The sequence below is a fragment of the Tenrec ecaudatus genome, chromosome 2 (genome assembly GCF_050624435.1).
Source record: "Tenrec ecaudatus isolate mTenEca1 chromosome 2, mTenEca1.hap1, whole genome shotgun sequence".
Classification (NCBI taxonomy): domain Eukaryota; kingdom Metazoa; phylum Chordata; class Mammalia; order Afrosoricida; family Tenrecidae; genus Tenrec; species Tenrec ecaudatus.
The window spans coordinates 159,619,412-159,632,863 of NC_134531.1; the positions used below are offsets into that span (position 1 = coordinate 159,619,412).

Here is a 13,452-nt window from a genome sequence, read left to right on the forward strand (position 1 = left end):
TAGTGATTAATCACAGAAGAATATGTAATTATATATTGTCAAATGTTCATGTCTTCCCATGGTTTTAGGCAACCCCTGTGAGAAAGGGTTGTTCGACTCGCGAAGGGGTCGAGACCCACAGGTTGAGAACCGCTGCTCTAGAAAAAAAACCCCAAGAGTCAAACAGGGGCCCTGTTCAGTCAGCTACATTTCTTTAGTCCCCATTGTCCTAAGAGTGCCATGACCCTGGTCCCCGGAAGGTGGAGCTGTACACACCTTTGACCTGCTCCCTTCAAAAGGACTTGCAGGAGGCTCTTTTCGAAGCGAACGTTGGTCATACAGCACGTGCTGGGCTTCGCAGGAACTATCTTCTATGAGCTCGTACTTCAGCCTCACGGCAACCTTTGACAAAGGTCCTGAAAAAGGCCTGGGCCAGTCTTTAATCAGTATGGAATGAATACGGAGATAAAAGACAGAAAAGTCTAGTCTTTCAGAAACTTGCATTTATATATAACTTGTTTCCCATTTCCACCTACGAATGAAGAAAACAGATCTAGAACATTTGGAAAACTGACCCGTTTTAATTATTTTAAAACAAAATGAAACACATTACATTTCCTTGACCCTCTACAACTCAGTTCTATCCAAAGGCTCTACCATCAGACCGCCCGCCCCTGCACGACACACAGCACAGGGAAGACACACCAAGGTGAATGCTTCAGATCAGAGTCCCGGCCGAGTTGGGGCTCCCAGGCACACACACAAACACGCCAAGCCTGTTTGTCTCACAGGTGTGGTAAATAATTTTGATTCCAGACACCGGGCTGCTCTGGTCATACCCAGCACCCCAGAATCTGGATTTCCTTATGATTTGGAAGCGTATCAGGTCCCGTCCTCTTTATTTGTGGTTGGCGGCACAGAGGAGTCAAAGCACAGCCAGAGTTCTTGTAGCAATGAGGAAGAGGAGACCCCGGCTGCTGGTCTCTTTCCAAGGGGTGACTTTGGAAGAGTCAAGTCCTGCTCAGGTCTCCACAATGATTAGTCCTGGTTATCTTTCTTAGGTAAGAAATAGGAAAATACCCAACGGACAGAAAAATGGACAAAAGCTGTTTTTGTTTTGGACTGCAGGTCAAGCCCTCCCCCCACCCCGAAAAAGGTAAAAAAGGAACGTGTCGTTGGGATAATAACGCCCAGCGCTCCCCACACAGCTGGGGGCAGTCATTAGATCTCGTTAGCAATGTGAGAGCAACGGCCTGACTGCTCCGGCTAATTAGAGGTCCATCCGTCCTTCAACATGAGAGGCCGGCTGCAGTTCTGCCTGCCCCACATCTGAACACATTCAGCTACCAGGGAGACTACAAAGACGGAAAAGATAGCTTTAATCCAAGACCCATTCCTGGAGTTTGCTAGCGTGGCACCGGTGTGCTAGGGACTGCTGTGCTTGCCGGCGTGGGCCCCCATCCGCTGTGGGTCCTGAGAAGGGTAGTGGATTGGTCCTGGAGCCCTCATGAAAGGAGGGGGTGGTCCCATGGGGTGGAACATGTGTGGCCCAAACCCTGCAGGAAGAGAAGAGAGGGGGGGGTCAGGCTTACAGAAACCCAAGAGTTTCCCTAAGGAAGGAACCACCTACACAGACAGCCCCTCCACAGGGGGCAGAAGAACAGAGCATCAGCTCACACACGGCTTTGACGGTGCTACTTTCCGGGTCTCCAGGACTCAAGGCACCTCCTCGTATGTCTCCATACACACCAGACCCCGCCAGGAAGAAGCAGGACTCACTGGACTTAGGCGGTACGGAAGAAGTCAGGCTGGCGGCCAGGCCCTGGTATCCTTACGCTCAGTGTCCTACACCAGACTGGAGCGCGTGCAGAATCCAGGGCTTTCTCCCAGGAGTATGGGAACTCTGCCACCGGGAGCACAGGAGGCAGCTACTCAGGACTGACGGAGCCTATTTACTGTCACGGACATCCCCTCGGACCACGCTACCCAAAGGTCAGCCTGCTAATCAGGGTGTGAGCACACAGCTGGCTTCACCTGACAACTTTTCTGTATTAAGGCCTCCAAGCAAAGGTGAAATGTCGCGCTCACTGCTGCGGCTGGAGGAAGAACGCCCTACAGCGTCAGTCTGGGTTTAGCTTGCTGGGTTTAAGTGCCGTCCGTCAGCCGCGCCTGCTCTCACTATACAATAGCTCTCAGTTTAACAAGAGCTCCTTCAACGGAAAGATTCTTCCAGGACAAATCCAGAGAATTCAGATGGACTAGACTGGATGGAGAGGTTCTCTGTGGGCTAAGGAAGTTCCATCTGCTTACTAAGAAGGAGGCTGGAGGTTACCTGGGGGCGGGGGCGGGGCGATGCCAGGGGGCGGAGGCAGGGCGATGTTGACCACAGCTGGAGGACCGCTCGGAGGTAGGTTGAAGTAGTTGGCAGAAGCTTCTTCTTCAGCTGCAGGAGGCGGGGGCAGAGCTGCAGGAAAGAAAACGGGTAGAGAGGAGGCCACTTCATGCATGCCTCACTGCGCCTCCCTCCTTGAGACCCTCCACGGTCCTGCTGGGGGAACGGGCTGCCGAGGGAGCTTCCACCTCTCAGCTGTGTGCAGAGGAAATGCACACGTTCAGGGCAGAGGGAGCACTGCAAGTGGGCAAGCTGTGGGGCCCGCAGAAGTCGGCACTCACCGCCTGGCAGCCCGGGCACGGGCTCAAGCTTGATGCCGGAGTCTGTGGTTCCGTCCTTCTCCTTTTCTTTTCCTCGGGCAGCTTGGGATCTAGGGACAGTCACCCACCATCAGCACTTTATCCACCTGTCTCACGCCTCTCCTCTCTGCCCTCCAGAGGCACCTGCACATTTTGCTTTCTCCTCACCTAACATTCTCTCCCCATACAAGCTACCGGGCAGAGGGAGAGATGAAGAGTTTGAAGCCAGGAGGCCAAGCCTTCCAAACATACTTGCCAGCACTATTGTGAGTGAGCTCTAGAAAAGGCAGCCTGTCGGGGTGCAGCACCGTGCTCGGCAGAGAGAAAGCACCGCCACCAGGAAGTCTCCTGCCAGGCTCCAGGCTGGAAACCCACTTGCCCTTCCAAATCCCAGAGCAGTTTGTCCTGTGTCTCTTGCAAGCAGCCTGCACTTTGAAACTTACACTAGTGATCCTGTTTAGCACCTCCACTGGACAATCAACCTCTCCACAGAGTACCAGCTAGCTTTAATTCATTTGAAAATACACAAATCTGCTTTCTACTTCTTAACAGAATACTTTTAACTACACCAGATGGTTACAAAAGACGGTTTCATACATTATCCACAAAGGATACTGGAAACCTTTTCAAAGCATCGCTAGGAATGATGTCTCACTGCTATTAAGTCGAGTCCTGATAGGGCAAGGCAGACGTGCCCCCGTGGGTTTCCGAGACCGTACCTCTTGATGACAGCAGGAAGCCTCCCTTCTCCTGTGGAGGCTGGTGGTTTCAAACTGCTGCCCTTGGGGTGAGCAGCCCAACACGTAACCTACGACACTAACTCTAAGACGGAGAGTTTTAACAAGTTCTTTTTAGAGAGCCTATTCATAGAAACCTCTTTGCTAAATGTGTACCAAGCCCTAGAAAATGAAAGTCAGTAAAGTCCATTAAACAGGTCTAGGTCTCACCTGCCCCACTTCACGTTGAGTCTGCGGCCATTGACAATCAGCTTATTAAAGGACTTCTCAGCAGCCACCTCTGCGGCCTGCCTGGTGGCGAACTGAATGAAGGCACACTGCTGCCTCTGAACGACAGTGACCGTCCGGATCTCTCCAAACTGGTAGAAGTGATTTCTAGGAGGCGATCAGAGAAAAGCAAGAGTCAGTAATATACAGGCATTCCTGAGATGGACACAGTGAATGTGTAACTCTTTCCCCAACTCCCCAGCAGGCAGGTAGACCCCCAAGTTACTTGTCTAACTAAAAATCAAAACAGCACCAAAAACTACCCAGTCTATTTCAAGACTTCCAGCAACCGCTTAGGAAACGGTTGTTGTCCGGTGCTATCATGTTGGTTCTGACTCATCGCAACCCACTGAAAGAGATACAACACTGCCCGGTCCTCACCATCCTCACAGAGCAGTGTCTAATAGCCCAAAGTGTTTCCAGGGCCATGAACCTTTCTGGAAGCAGACTGCTACATCTTTCTCCCTGGAAGCCACTGGTAGATTCGAACTACCAACCTTTTTGGTTGGCAACCAGGTGGCCTAACCACTGTGCCATCAGGACTTCTTCCTGCCTAAAGATCTTACCCCGCTGTGGGTACTGCCTAATGAGAGAAAAAAGTACAATGGGAGCAAAAGGGGCTGTCGATTATCTCAGGACCTTTCCCAAGGAGGAAAGGAGATCTGCCTAGATACCTCTTCAACAGAAACAGGATACAAATTGACCAAACAGCAGCCTCTTTTAAAACTAGCCGTTTCAACACTAAATTTTATAATCCCACAGTTCCCCGCCGTCCCTTGCGCACCCATACTTAGACATGGGCCCCCCTTTAAAACTTCTAAGGTTTACCCGACCCATCAGAACCCGGCGTCACTATCATCAAATGCAAGGACGGCGTGCACACCGATCCACACGACTACTCTGACAACAGAACCAACAATTCTGTGCCAATTCTAGCCAGCACGACAGAGCCTGAGGAAAAACAGCCTCTGTGTACCATTACCAGGCCCGCCAGTGTCTCTGTCAAAAGCGATTCCAGGGACATTAAAAGAGCTCCCCAAAGTGTTGCCACCACACACCTTAGGTCTGTTTCAGTAATGGTGTCGCCTAGACCTCCGACATACAGCGTGGTGATGGTCTTGTCCTCTGGCGGGTCCAGACGGGGCATGGTCGACGCCCGCTTTAGAAGCTTGTCGGCCACGGGGTCGTTGACGCCGTAATAGCGGTCCTTGATGTTCTGATCAGCAAGGGGGTCGTCTGGATCTGTAGGCTTCTCATGTCTACGGAGCAGGAGCAAACAATGTGTACAGGGAAGACAAAGGGAATTTTTAAAACAACTTATCATCCAATAGGAGCTGTAATATTACTCTCAAATGTATACCCTGAAAAGACTTTTGAACTAGAAACCAGTCATACCAAAAAGATGATCAAAATAGCCACTAAGATTACTATCGAAATAAGGGGTCCTATCAAACAAGAATAAACTCGCCTCCCAGAAGCTATCTGGACAATCAGCCAAGGTGCCAGCGCTTTCATAGGAAACGTGCCTTTAGCGCAATGTATTCCACAACACAAGGAGACACGTGGTTAACCGCCTTTAAGCCATCTTGTAGTCTATCAAGAATCTGATCAAAAAGACAGACATAGGGACTTCTGCTTGTTCACTGAAAAACCCCATGGCTTTTTCATTCCATTTTTCCGAGAGCCTTTTAAAGCCCCCACGTGTAATATTCGATCTAGGGGAGAAATGTTTCGGGCTAAGCGTTAACCAAATTCCAAGTTACAGTTACTCCCTCCTCCTTCAGGAGTCTGGCCTAACCTGACTGCCCGCACACTGGGAGCCAAGTCATTTACACCTGACAGTCTAGAGTCGCACTGCAGGTAGGAACTTGTAGGCTCAGCGCCTCCATTAGGTGGCACAGCATCGTAGTGGCCGAGGCTCACTGAACAGGTAAGCCATCACTTGCTGGTCTACGGACAAGTCTGCTAAGAAAGGACATAGCAGCGGTCTCACTGTACAGCAGGGACAGTGTGAGCTGGCATCTCCTGCTTCCCCGGGAAGCAAACAATGCAGACACAGCTCGGCTCTTACCTGTAGGGACACTCCTCTCCTCTCTTGCACTCGCCTTTCACCCAGAAGGAGCAAATGTGGGGCCGGTTCCTCTTGTAGTAGGGTGTGGTGCGGGCCAGTTTGAGCAGCATATCACTGGTGGATGTCGCTTTCCCCAGCATGCCAACTGGACGTGTCCCATCGGAGTTAGAAATCTAGACAGGAAGGACAAATTCAAAAGAGACGCCCGTCAATTCCCTCGCATGCTCGCATCCAACACAAGCACCACAGAGAAAGGGCAGCGTACCTCTCGCTCCATGTTCTGCGTGTAGTATTCTTTGTTGACATCTGATTTTGGCATATCATCTTTAAAAGACAATCCGGCGTCACGAACCTGGATGGGCAGCCCTGATATGAGAAGAGAGAAGGGACAAGAGTATACTGAAAACATGTCTATTCAGACAGTCCCTGGTTTCTAACCAGCTCCGTTCCTAAGTGCGCTTGAAGTCCAGTTTACAGCTAAGTTGGAACAGGAGCAGCGCAGCAGAAATCCCGGTAGCATAGTGGGATATGCGCTGAGCTCATCACAAGGTCAGCCGTTCGGATCCATCAGTTACTCCTCAGGAAAAGTTGAGGTTTTCTGCTCCCATAAGGGTGTTTAAGTCTCAGACACACAATGAGGCAGTTCCACGCTGTCCTATGGGGTCGCTATGTGTTGGAATCAGCTCAGTCGCAGTATTTAGCACAAGGTTCGAAGCTTTTTAATTCTTAAAACCTGCCCAGCAAGTGGAGGTGATTACAATAATTGTTTCAAAATGTGAGCAAAGTTACAAAACACTAAGGGCAAGTAAGAGTTGTCCGTGCGTGTGATGTTCGCGACCCAGGGACTCGCTACACGGTCTCTTGCACCACTCGCTCCAGCGCCAGAGGCTGCATTACATGTGTGCCCTAAGACTTGGTCCCATCAGCTCATATGGCTACAGAGCCTCTGCTCTATGAAATGGCCCCAATCTCACATACATGAGGGTGTTCCAAAAAGGTTGTGGAAAAATTCCATCACCATTCAATTCAGTTTTCCCACAAACTCTTGGAAGTCCACTCATAGATGGGGGAGGTTAGGATGACACTCATTAATTCCCACCCTTTTCTTAAGTTCCTACAGCTATTCCGGACTTTGAGAATGGCGTCGCCTGGTTTCCTTCTGGGAAAAGCCGATGACCGTGAGAGGGTGAGAAGTGGGAACAAGAGACTGCGTTGTTGTCTGGGCCCGGAGCCCCGTACGCTCCAGTCTAGCTGGCAGGCACACGCACCATATTCCAGGTCCAACAGGCAGGTCTGGCAGACGTTTTTCAGTTTGCTGCAGGTCTGGCACACCTCTGTCTTCTTGAAGCGCATTCGGACTCCAGGGCACCACCGGAACACTGTGAAAGGCCTGGCACAGATCTGCAACAGCAAGCAAGCGCCCCAGGGGTGAAGGTCCCGCCGCACAACGCCACAAGAGAGGGTCTGAAGAAAGATTCCTGAGCTCGGGATTTGGAAGAGTCCACATCAATCACCTAGTCTCAATGTGATCTAAGGCTCTACCCTAGTCACAACCCCCCTCCCCAGTAGCTGCAGGAGACTCAGCTTTCTACTCCCATAAACAGTTACAGTCTTGGAAACCCACAAAGGAGTCGCTGCACATTAGCCTTATCTCCATGGCAGTGAGTTTGGGTTTTGGTTCCTCGTAGGTACAGAGCCTTGGTGATGTAGCGGGTAGAGGTGGGCAGCTTACTGCATGGTCAGCAGTTTGAACCTCCTAGTCATTTCTTGGGAGAAAGTTGAGGCTGTCAGCTCCCGTAAAAATGTAGTCTCGGAAACACAAAGGGGTAATTGTACTCTAACCGATAAGGCCACAAGAGTCATAAGTGACTCAATGGCAGTGAGCTTTTTCTCCCCAGTAGTTAAAAATCCACACAACAGAAATGTGACACTCAAAAAGCCTCCGTCCCTAAGAATTAACTGCCATGGATATGTGACCCAATGATCTCCCCCTCAGCTGAAACGTTCATGTGTATGATCATACATTTGATGTTTTTTTTTTTAAATGAGAGGGTTTTCACATGACAGGAAACAGACTCTGAAGATGCCCAGGGAAACCATAGGCTAGCAGGCAGACAGGGGTTCAACCAGATGAAAGGGAAGGTGGTACCCAACAGAGAGGAGGGAAATGCAGCAACGAGGGCAAGGCAACGAGAGGTGTGGGGAGCTGCTCGGTGCAAACCCGACGATCTGCTCTCCACCTAATTCACAATACAGAAGTGAGAAACAAAAACAGACACTGGCACAGTCCACTGGCTGGCCCACACTAGCAATACTGGCCCGAGAGCAAAAGGAGAACATATGCATTGATGTGTCGGAACCTGAACTAAGAGGAAGGTGCGCGCACACCAAACAGCATTGACATCAAAGGACTGTTTCTTTCCGTACCTCCCACAATAACCAGTGCCATCAGCGAGCGCATCAGTGACTTGTGAGCACGAGGTGGCACTGACGCTCACTCTCATTGTGTGCAAGTTGTGTCCTCTGACGTGTACAGTTCAATCGACAGCTGTCAGCTCAGTTGCAATATGGTTGCAGAGAGCGTGTGAATCGCTGCAGAAGCAGAGGGCCTCATATTTCTTCCGAGGACCAACTGGTGAACTTGAACACAGTCAGCAGCCCGATGCTGAACCTACTGCACTACCAGGGCTCTTTCATTACAAGTCTGAGCGACCCTCTAAGACTGCCTAGGGCAAACGGCCACAGTCTCTAGGCTGCTTGCAGATCAGGATTTCCAGGCCTCTGTTCACACAGAATAGCTGGGGGTGGGGGTGGTGTCTTTCAGAGTGCTTAACCAGTGCTGTCACCAGCATTCCTTCATTTACTTTTAATATACTCTTTAATGGACTACTTACCTTGCATTCTTTGCCGTACTTCTCTTTGGTCTGAAAGAATAAGGAAGGGGCGTTAACAGAAAAAAGTAACACTATCAGCTGGCCACTCCTTCCCCACCTTAGAATCAACCCCAAACACACCTGCACAGACCCTTGCATCCTAAAGAAAAAAAAGATTCCTCTTGGGGCGGGGGTGGGATACAAGGAGATTCAAAAAGTTACAGAGAAAACTCCATTATCTTTTCATTCCACTAATCCACAACTTGGAGCACCCGGGATAATCCACTTTGCCAAGTGCTATAATCTCAAAAGAAACCTATAGATCTACCCTGTGGGTGTGTTTCCAAAAAACCATCACTCTACAGATCAGCCTTCAGATCCATTGCTGGCTGACATGAGGGAGATGCCGCCATGACCACCTCGTCTAACAATGTTGGTCAGAAAGCAGTTACTACAGACTCACCCTGTGCTGAGACCGTGTGTCACAAACCTCTGTTCCCATAGAGCTCTTCACGCACCTCGAACACAATACTAATATGTCTTCTGAGACTGATCACAAGTCAACAGATCATCTGTGGTCTAATGATTACATGTTAACCACCTCTAAATTTTTCCCTTATTGATACGGACTGTGGCAGCTTGCTTCACCCTTGTCCCCAAGGCATCCCACCCACCCACGTCCAATGGGGCAATGGCCAAAGGCACATGGGCTGGAAGTCAGGAAACCCTGATTCTGATCCTGGTTCTCCTTAACCTGCTAAGGCCTCTGGAGTCCGACCAACGTGATCCTTCACTTGCTTTTTGAAAAGACACTGACATTCTTTGGGCCGCGGGTCAATATACCTATTTCTGGGTCAAAGAACAGCAAATACAGGCTGATGTTTCGACTCCAGCAAGACAGGATTGTTGCTGGGTTCCCAGTGGAAGAGTAAGCATGACATGCCTTTGCAAAGCGGCTTGCACTCAGGGCCAGTACGGAGGCACCCCCTCCAGCACGCGTCACACCGACACGACGGGAGTCCCCCCCCATCTCACACGGACCACTCACCATTCGGATATAGGGGTTTTCTCCAAGACACGTCTGGCACAGAATGGGGAAGTCCTGGGGGCAATAAGAAGTCTGGTTGAAGGCCAGGTTCCCAAGACCCTGCCATCCCCGCCGCACTGACGGGGGACCGCGCTGGGGGGTGGAATCGAGGGTGGCGGCCCGGTCCCGCGGCGGGAAGGGCGCTGGCTGCACCACGGGCTGGCGGCGGGGGAAGAGAGCGGCAGCCCGGGCGGCTGGCGGGCCCAGGGACGGCCGGAGGGTGGACCGCGGGCCCGGCGATGCCCCTGCCCTCCGAGCCCGTCCGCGGGCCGCCCGCCCAGCCTCCAGTTCCCGCCGGGCCGGGCCGCGCAGCCGGCTGCTCTGCAGGGTCGCCCGCTGCCCGCGCGGGGCGGCTCCCCCTTCGCCTGGGTCCCTCCGCGGCCAGCGCACTCACCGCATCCTCCCAGTTCTGCCTGTTGTAGGTGTTGGAACCCAGAGACGTCGCCATCTTGGGGCGTCTGGCAGCAGCGGCGGCTCCCGAGGCGGAAGCGAGGACCGCCACAAGCTCGTCGCGCCCAGGCCGGCCCCGTCGACGTTTTCTTTCTGCGCCCAGCGCGCGCGCGGGGCGGGCCCGCTGCGTCGTGACGTCACTCCCCGCGCCGTCGTTTCGCGGCGCGGTCGGCGTCCCCGAGTACGGAAGCCTGGAGGCTTCTCCTCCGGGCCCTGGTGGCGCGGAGTTTGTTGCTACTTGCGGTGAAGAGCCGCAGCGCGGTGGGCTTGTTCCAAAATGGGGCGAGAGAACAAAAGAACAAGCAATGAGTGAGGCGCCGGCATGGAAAGCGTTAGCTCTCACTGAGCGCTTGTGCCAAACGCTGGCTTATAGGTGGAATTCTCCAAGGTCAGCAGTTTGAAACCACCAGCTGCTTCGCTGGAGGAAACAGAGGCTTTCTACTCCCCAACAGTCTCAGAATGCCACAGAAGCAACTTTACCTGCCCTGTAGGGTCGCTGTGAGTCAGAATCCACTCAATTACAGGGGAAACTAACTCCATTTGGGTCTTCTTGATGTAAGAGTTAAACCCATGGCAGTGGGTTTAACATTTGTTTAAATTGCTCTTTTTTAAAAAAGAGGTTTATTTAAGGTATGGTTTGCATACTGTAAACTTTTAGCCTTTTTAGTTGTGTAAGTATGAATTTTTAACACACGGTCATTAAATCAAGGTAGAACCGTTCCATCACCCCACCCCACCCCAAATTACTCCGAAGGCAGTAGTCAATCCCTTTCTTCCCACCCGCAGTCCAGCCCTTGGCAGTCACTGATCTGTGTTCTCCCCATCATTTTGCCTTTACCAGAACGCACAAAAATGGAATCTCTTACAGTTTTTTTGAGTCCGACTTCTTTTATTTAGCTTGTTGGAGATTCATCCACATTGTTACATGTTTCAGTAATTTATTACTTTTTGTTCTTGAGTGGAATTCTGTATGGATGTATGTATGTAGTCACCTAATCTGGTGTCAGTTTAAGGATTAAGAGTGTAGGGGTGGAGTCTAGGCTGTCAATCTGGAGATAGCCAATCAGACTTCTCTGTAGGATTGGCCTTCTCCTGAGAATTCTGGGAAATCTGGTACTTCCTCCTTGGAGGTGGAAGACACTCTCTCTGCCACTCCCTGGAGACAATGCAGAAGACAAGCCACATGGACCTCTGAAGCGGGAGAAGCCACAGAGAGACCCCTGCCAGCGCTGAGATAGTTCCAATGACACTGGATCCAAAGACGTTCTACCAACTGGCCTGTGATCATCTGTATTCTGTGTCATTGCATGCGTTTTGTGAGTCTGAAGGGGACTTTATAGATTGATATAGGAAGTATGGGCTAATATCGGATTTATGGACTTGACCTGGACTGAGATGTTTTCTCAATGTTCAATTGCTCTTGTATATAAATCTCTTTCTTATACACGTGTGTCCATGGATTTGTTTCTCTAGTCTACCCAGACTAACACAATGTACCACTTAATTTTAAAAAAATGTCCATTGACTAGTTGATGATCACTGAATTGTGGCAAAGAATATTGTAGAAGTTGGCAAGTCCAAGTTACGGCAGGTTTCAAGTTCATGGATCAAATACTAGGCTGGATGGGGGCTGATGAAAACAGAATCGGCAGGAAGGCAACAGGCTTGCGGCTGCATAGACTAATGAACCCAAGGAAAGGCCACTGAAGACTCCAAGGATTGACAGCAGCCAATATCACAAGCTGCAAGCTCAAGTCCAAAGAACCAGAGGTGGGTGAACCAGATGCAAGATCCAGCCCAGCATAAAGGAAAGCAAGCTTTTCCACAATGTCCACTTACATAGGAAGTGGGCCACACCCCTGAGAAAACTTCCTTTCTACTGCCACAGAACTGTGTTAAGGGTGTTTCATCCCACCCTAGTCTTTTGCAACTGATGTGACTGCTCTTGGAAGATCCCATGATGGAGTTGATTAAAATGTGGTAGGTCACATCATGGGGATTGACTGCCAAACCACTGAAAATCCTGGTACAATCAAGCTAACATAAAATCTAAGTATCACAATCAGTAATGTACGGAGAGATCCAATTGAATCCAAATGTTAAGTGCAGTTAAGTCAGTCTGACTGCAACTTCACGTACAACAGAATGCAACATGGCCTGGCCCTCACCATTGTTCTCGTTTGAGCCCATTGTTGCAGCTAACTATAGTGTCAATCATCTTCTCAAGGGCTTCCCTCATTTTCATTGCCCCTCTGCTGTACCAAGCATGCTGCCTTCTCTAGAGTCTGCTTTCTTTTGATAGCATGTCCAAAGTATGTGACACAAAATCTCCACCCTTGACTCTAAGGAATATTGTGATTTCTTCCAAGGCAGATTTGCTTGTTCTTTTGGCAGTTCATGGTACTTTTCACTCTTTCTCCAGGACCACAATTCAAATGCATCTATTCTTCCTTGGTCTTCCTCACTCAGTGTCCACCTTTCTTTTTTTTATTTTAACAATTTATTGGGGCTCATACAATTCTTTTCACAGTTCATACATATACATACATCAATTGTATAAAGCACATCTGTACAGTCTTTGCCCTAATCATTTTTTTCTCTTTTCTTCTTTTACATTTTATTAGGGACTCATACAACTCTTAGCACAATCCATACATATACATACATCAATTGTATAAAGCACATCCATACATTCCCTGCCCCAATCATTCTCAAGGCATTTGCTCTCCACTTAAGCCCCTTGCATCAGGTCCTCTTTTTTTTTTCCCCTCCCTCCTCATTCCCCCCTCCCTCATGTGCCCTTGGTAATTTATACATTGTTATTTTGTCATATCTTGCCCTATCCAGAGTCTCCCTTCCCCCCTTCTCTGCTGTCCCTCTCCCAGGGAAGAGGTCACATGTGGATCCTTGTAATCAGTTCCCCCTTTCCAACCCACTCACCCTCCACTCTCCCAGCATCGTCCCTCACACCCTTGGTCCTGAAGGTATCATCCACCCTGGATTCCCTGTACCTCCAGCCCTCAAATGTACCAGTGTACAGCCTCTGTCCTATCCAGCCCTGCAAGGTAGAATTCGGATCATGGTAGTTGGGGGGAGGAAGCATCCAGGATCTGGGGGAAAGCTGTGTTCTTCATCGATACTACCTCACACCCTAATTAACCCATCTCCTCTCCTAAACCCCTCTATGAGGGGATCTCCATTGGCAGACACTTGGGCCTTGGGTCTCCACTCTGCACTTCCCCCTTCATTTAATATGATATATATATATATATACATATATACATATACACATACATT

The 13,452-nt window shown here is 50.1% G+C and overlaps 1 protein-coding gene across 1 annotated transcript; it reads right to left on the reverse strand.

Moving 5' to 3' along the window:
• Positions 1-10,254, reverse strand: RBM22 (RNA binding motif protein 22). The gene is made up of 11 exons (XM_075541828.1): positions 10,100-10,254; positions 9,667-9,720; positions 8,640-8,669; positions 7,014-7,146; positions 6,011-6,111; positions 5,746-5,918; positions 4,733-4,933; positions 3,618-3,782; positions 2,653-2,741; positions 2,312-2,443; positions 1-1,535 (listed from the first exon to the last, which is right to left on the reverse strand). The coding sequence occupies exons 1-11, from the start codon at positions 10,151-10,153 to the stop codon at positions 1,405-1,407; spliced, it is 1,263 nt and encodes a 420-aa protein (XP_075397943.1). The 5' UTR covers positions 10,154-10,254; the 3' UTR covers positions 1-1,404.
• Between the last annotated feature and the right edge of the window lie 3,198 nt (positions 10,255-13,452).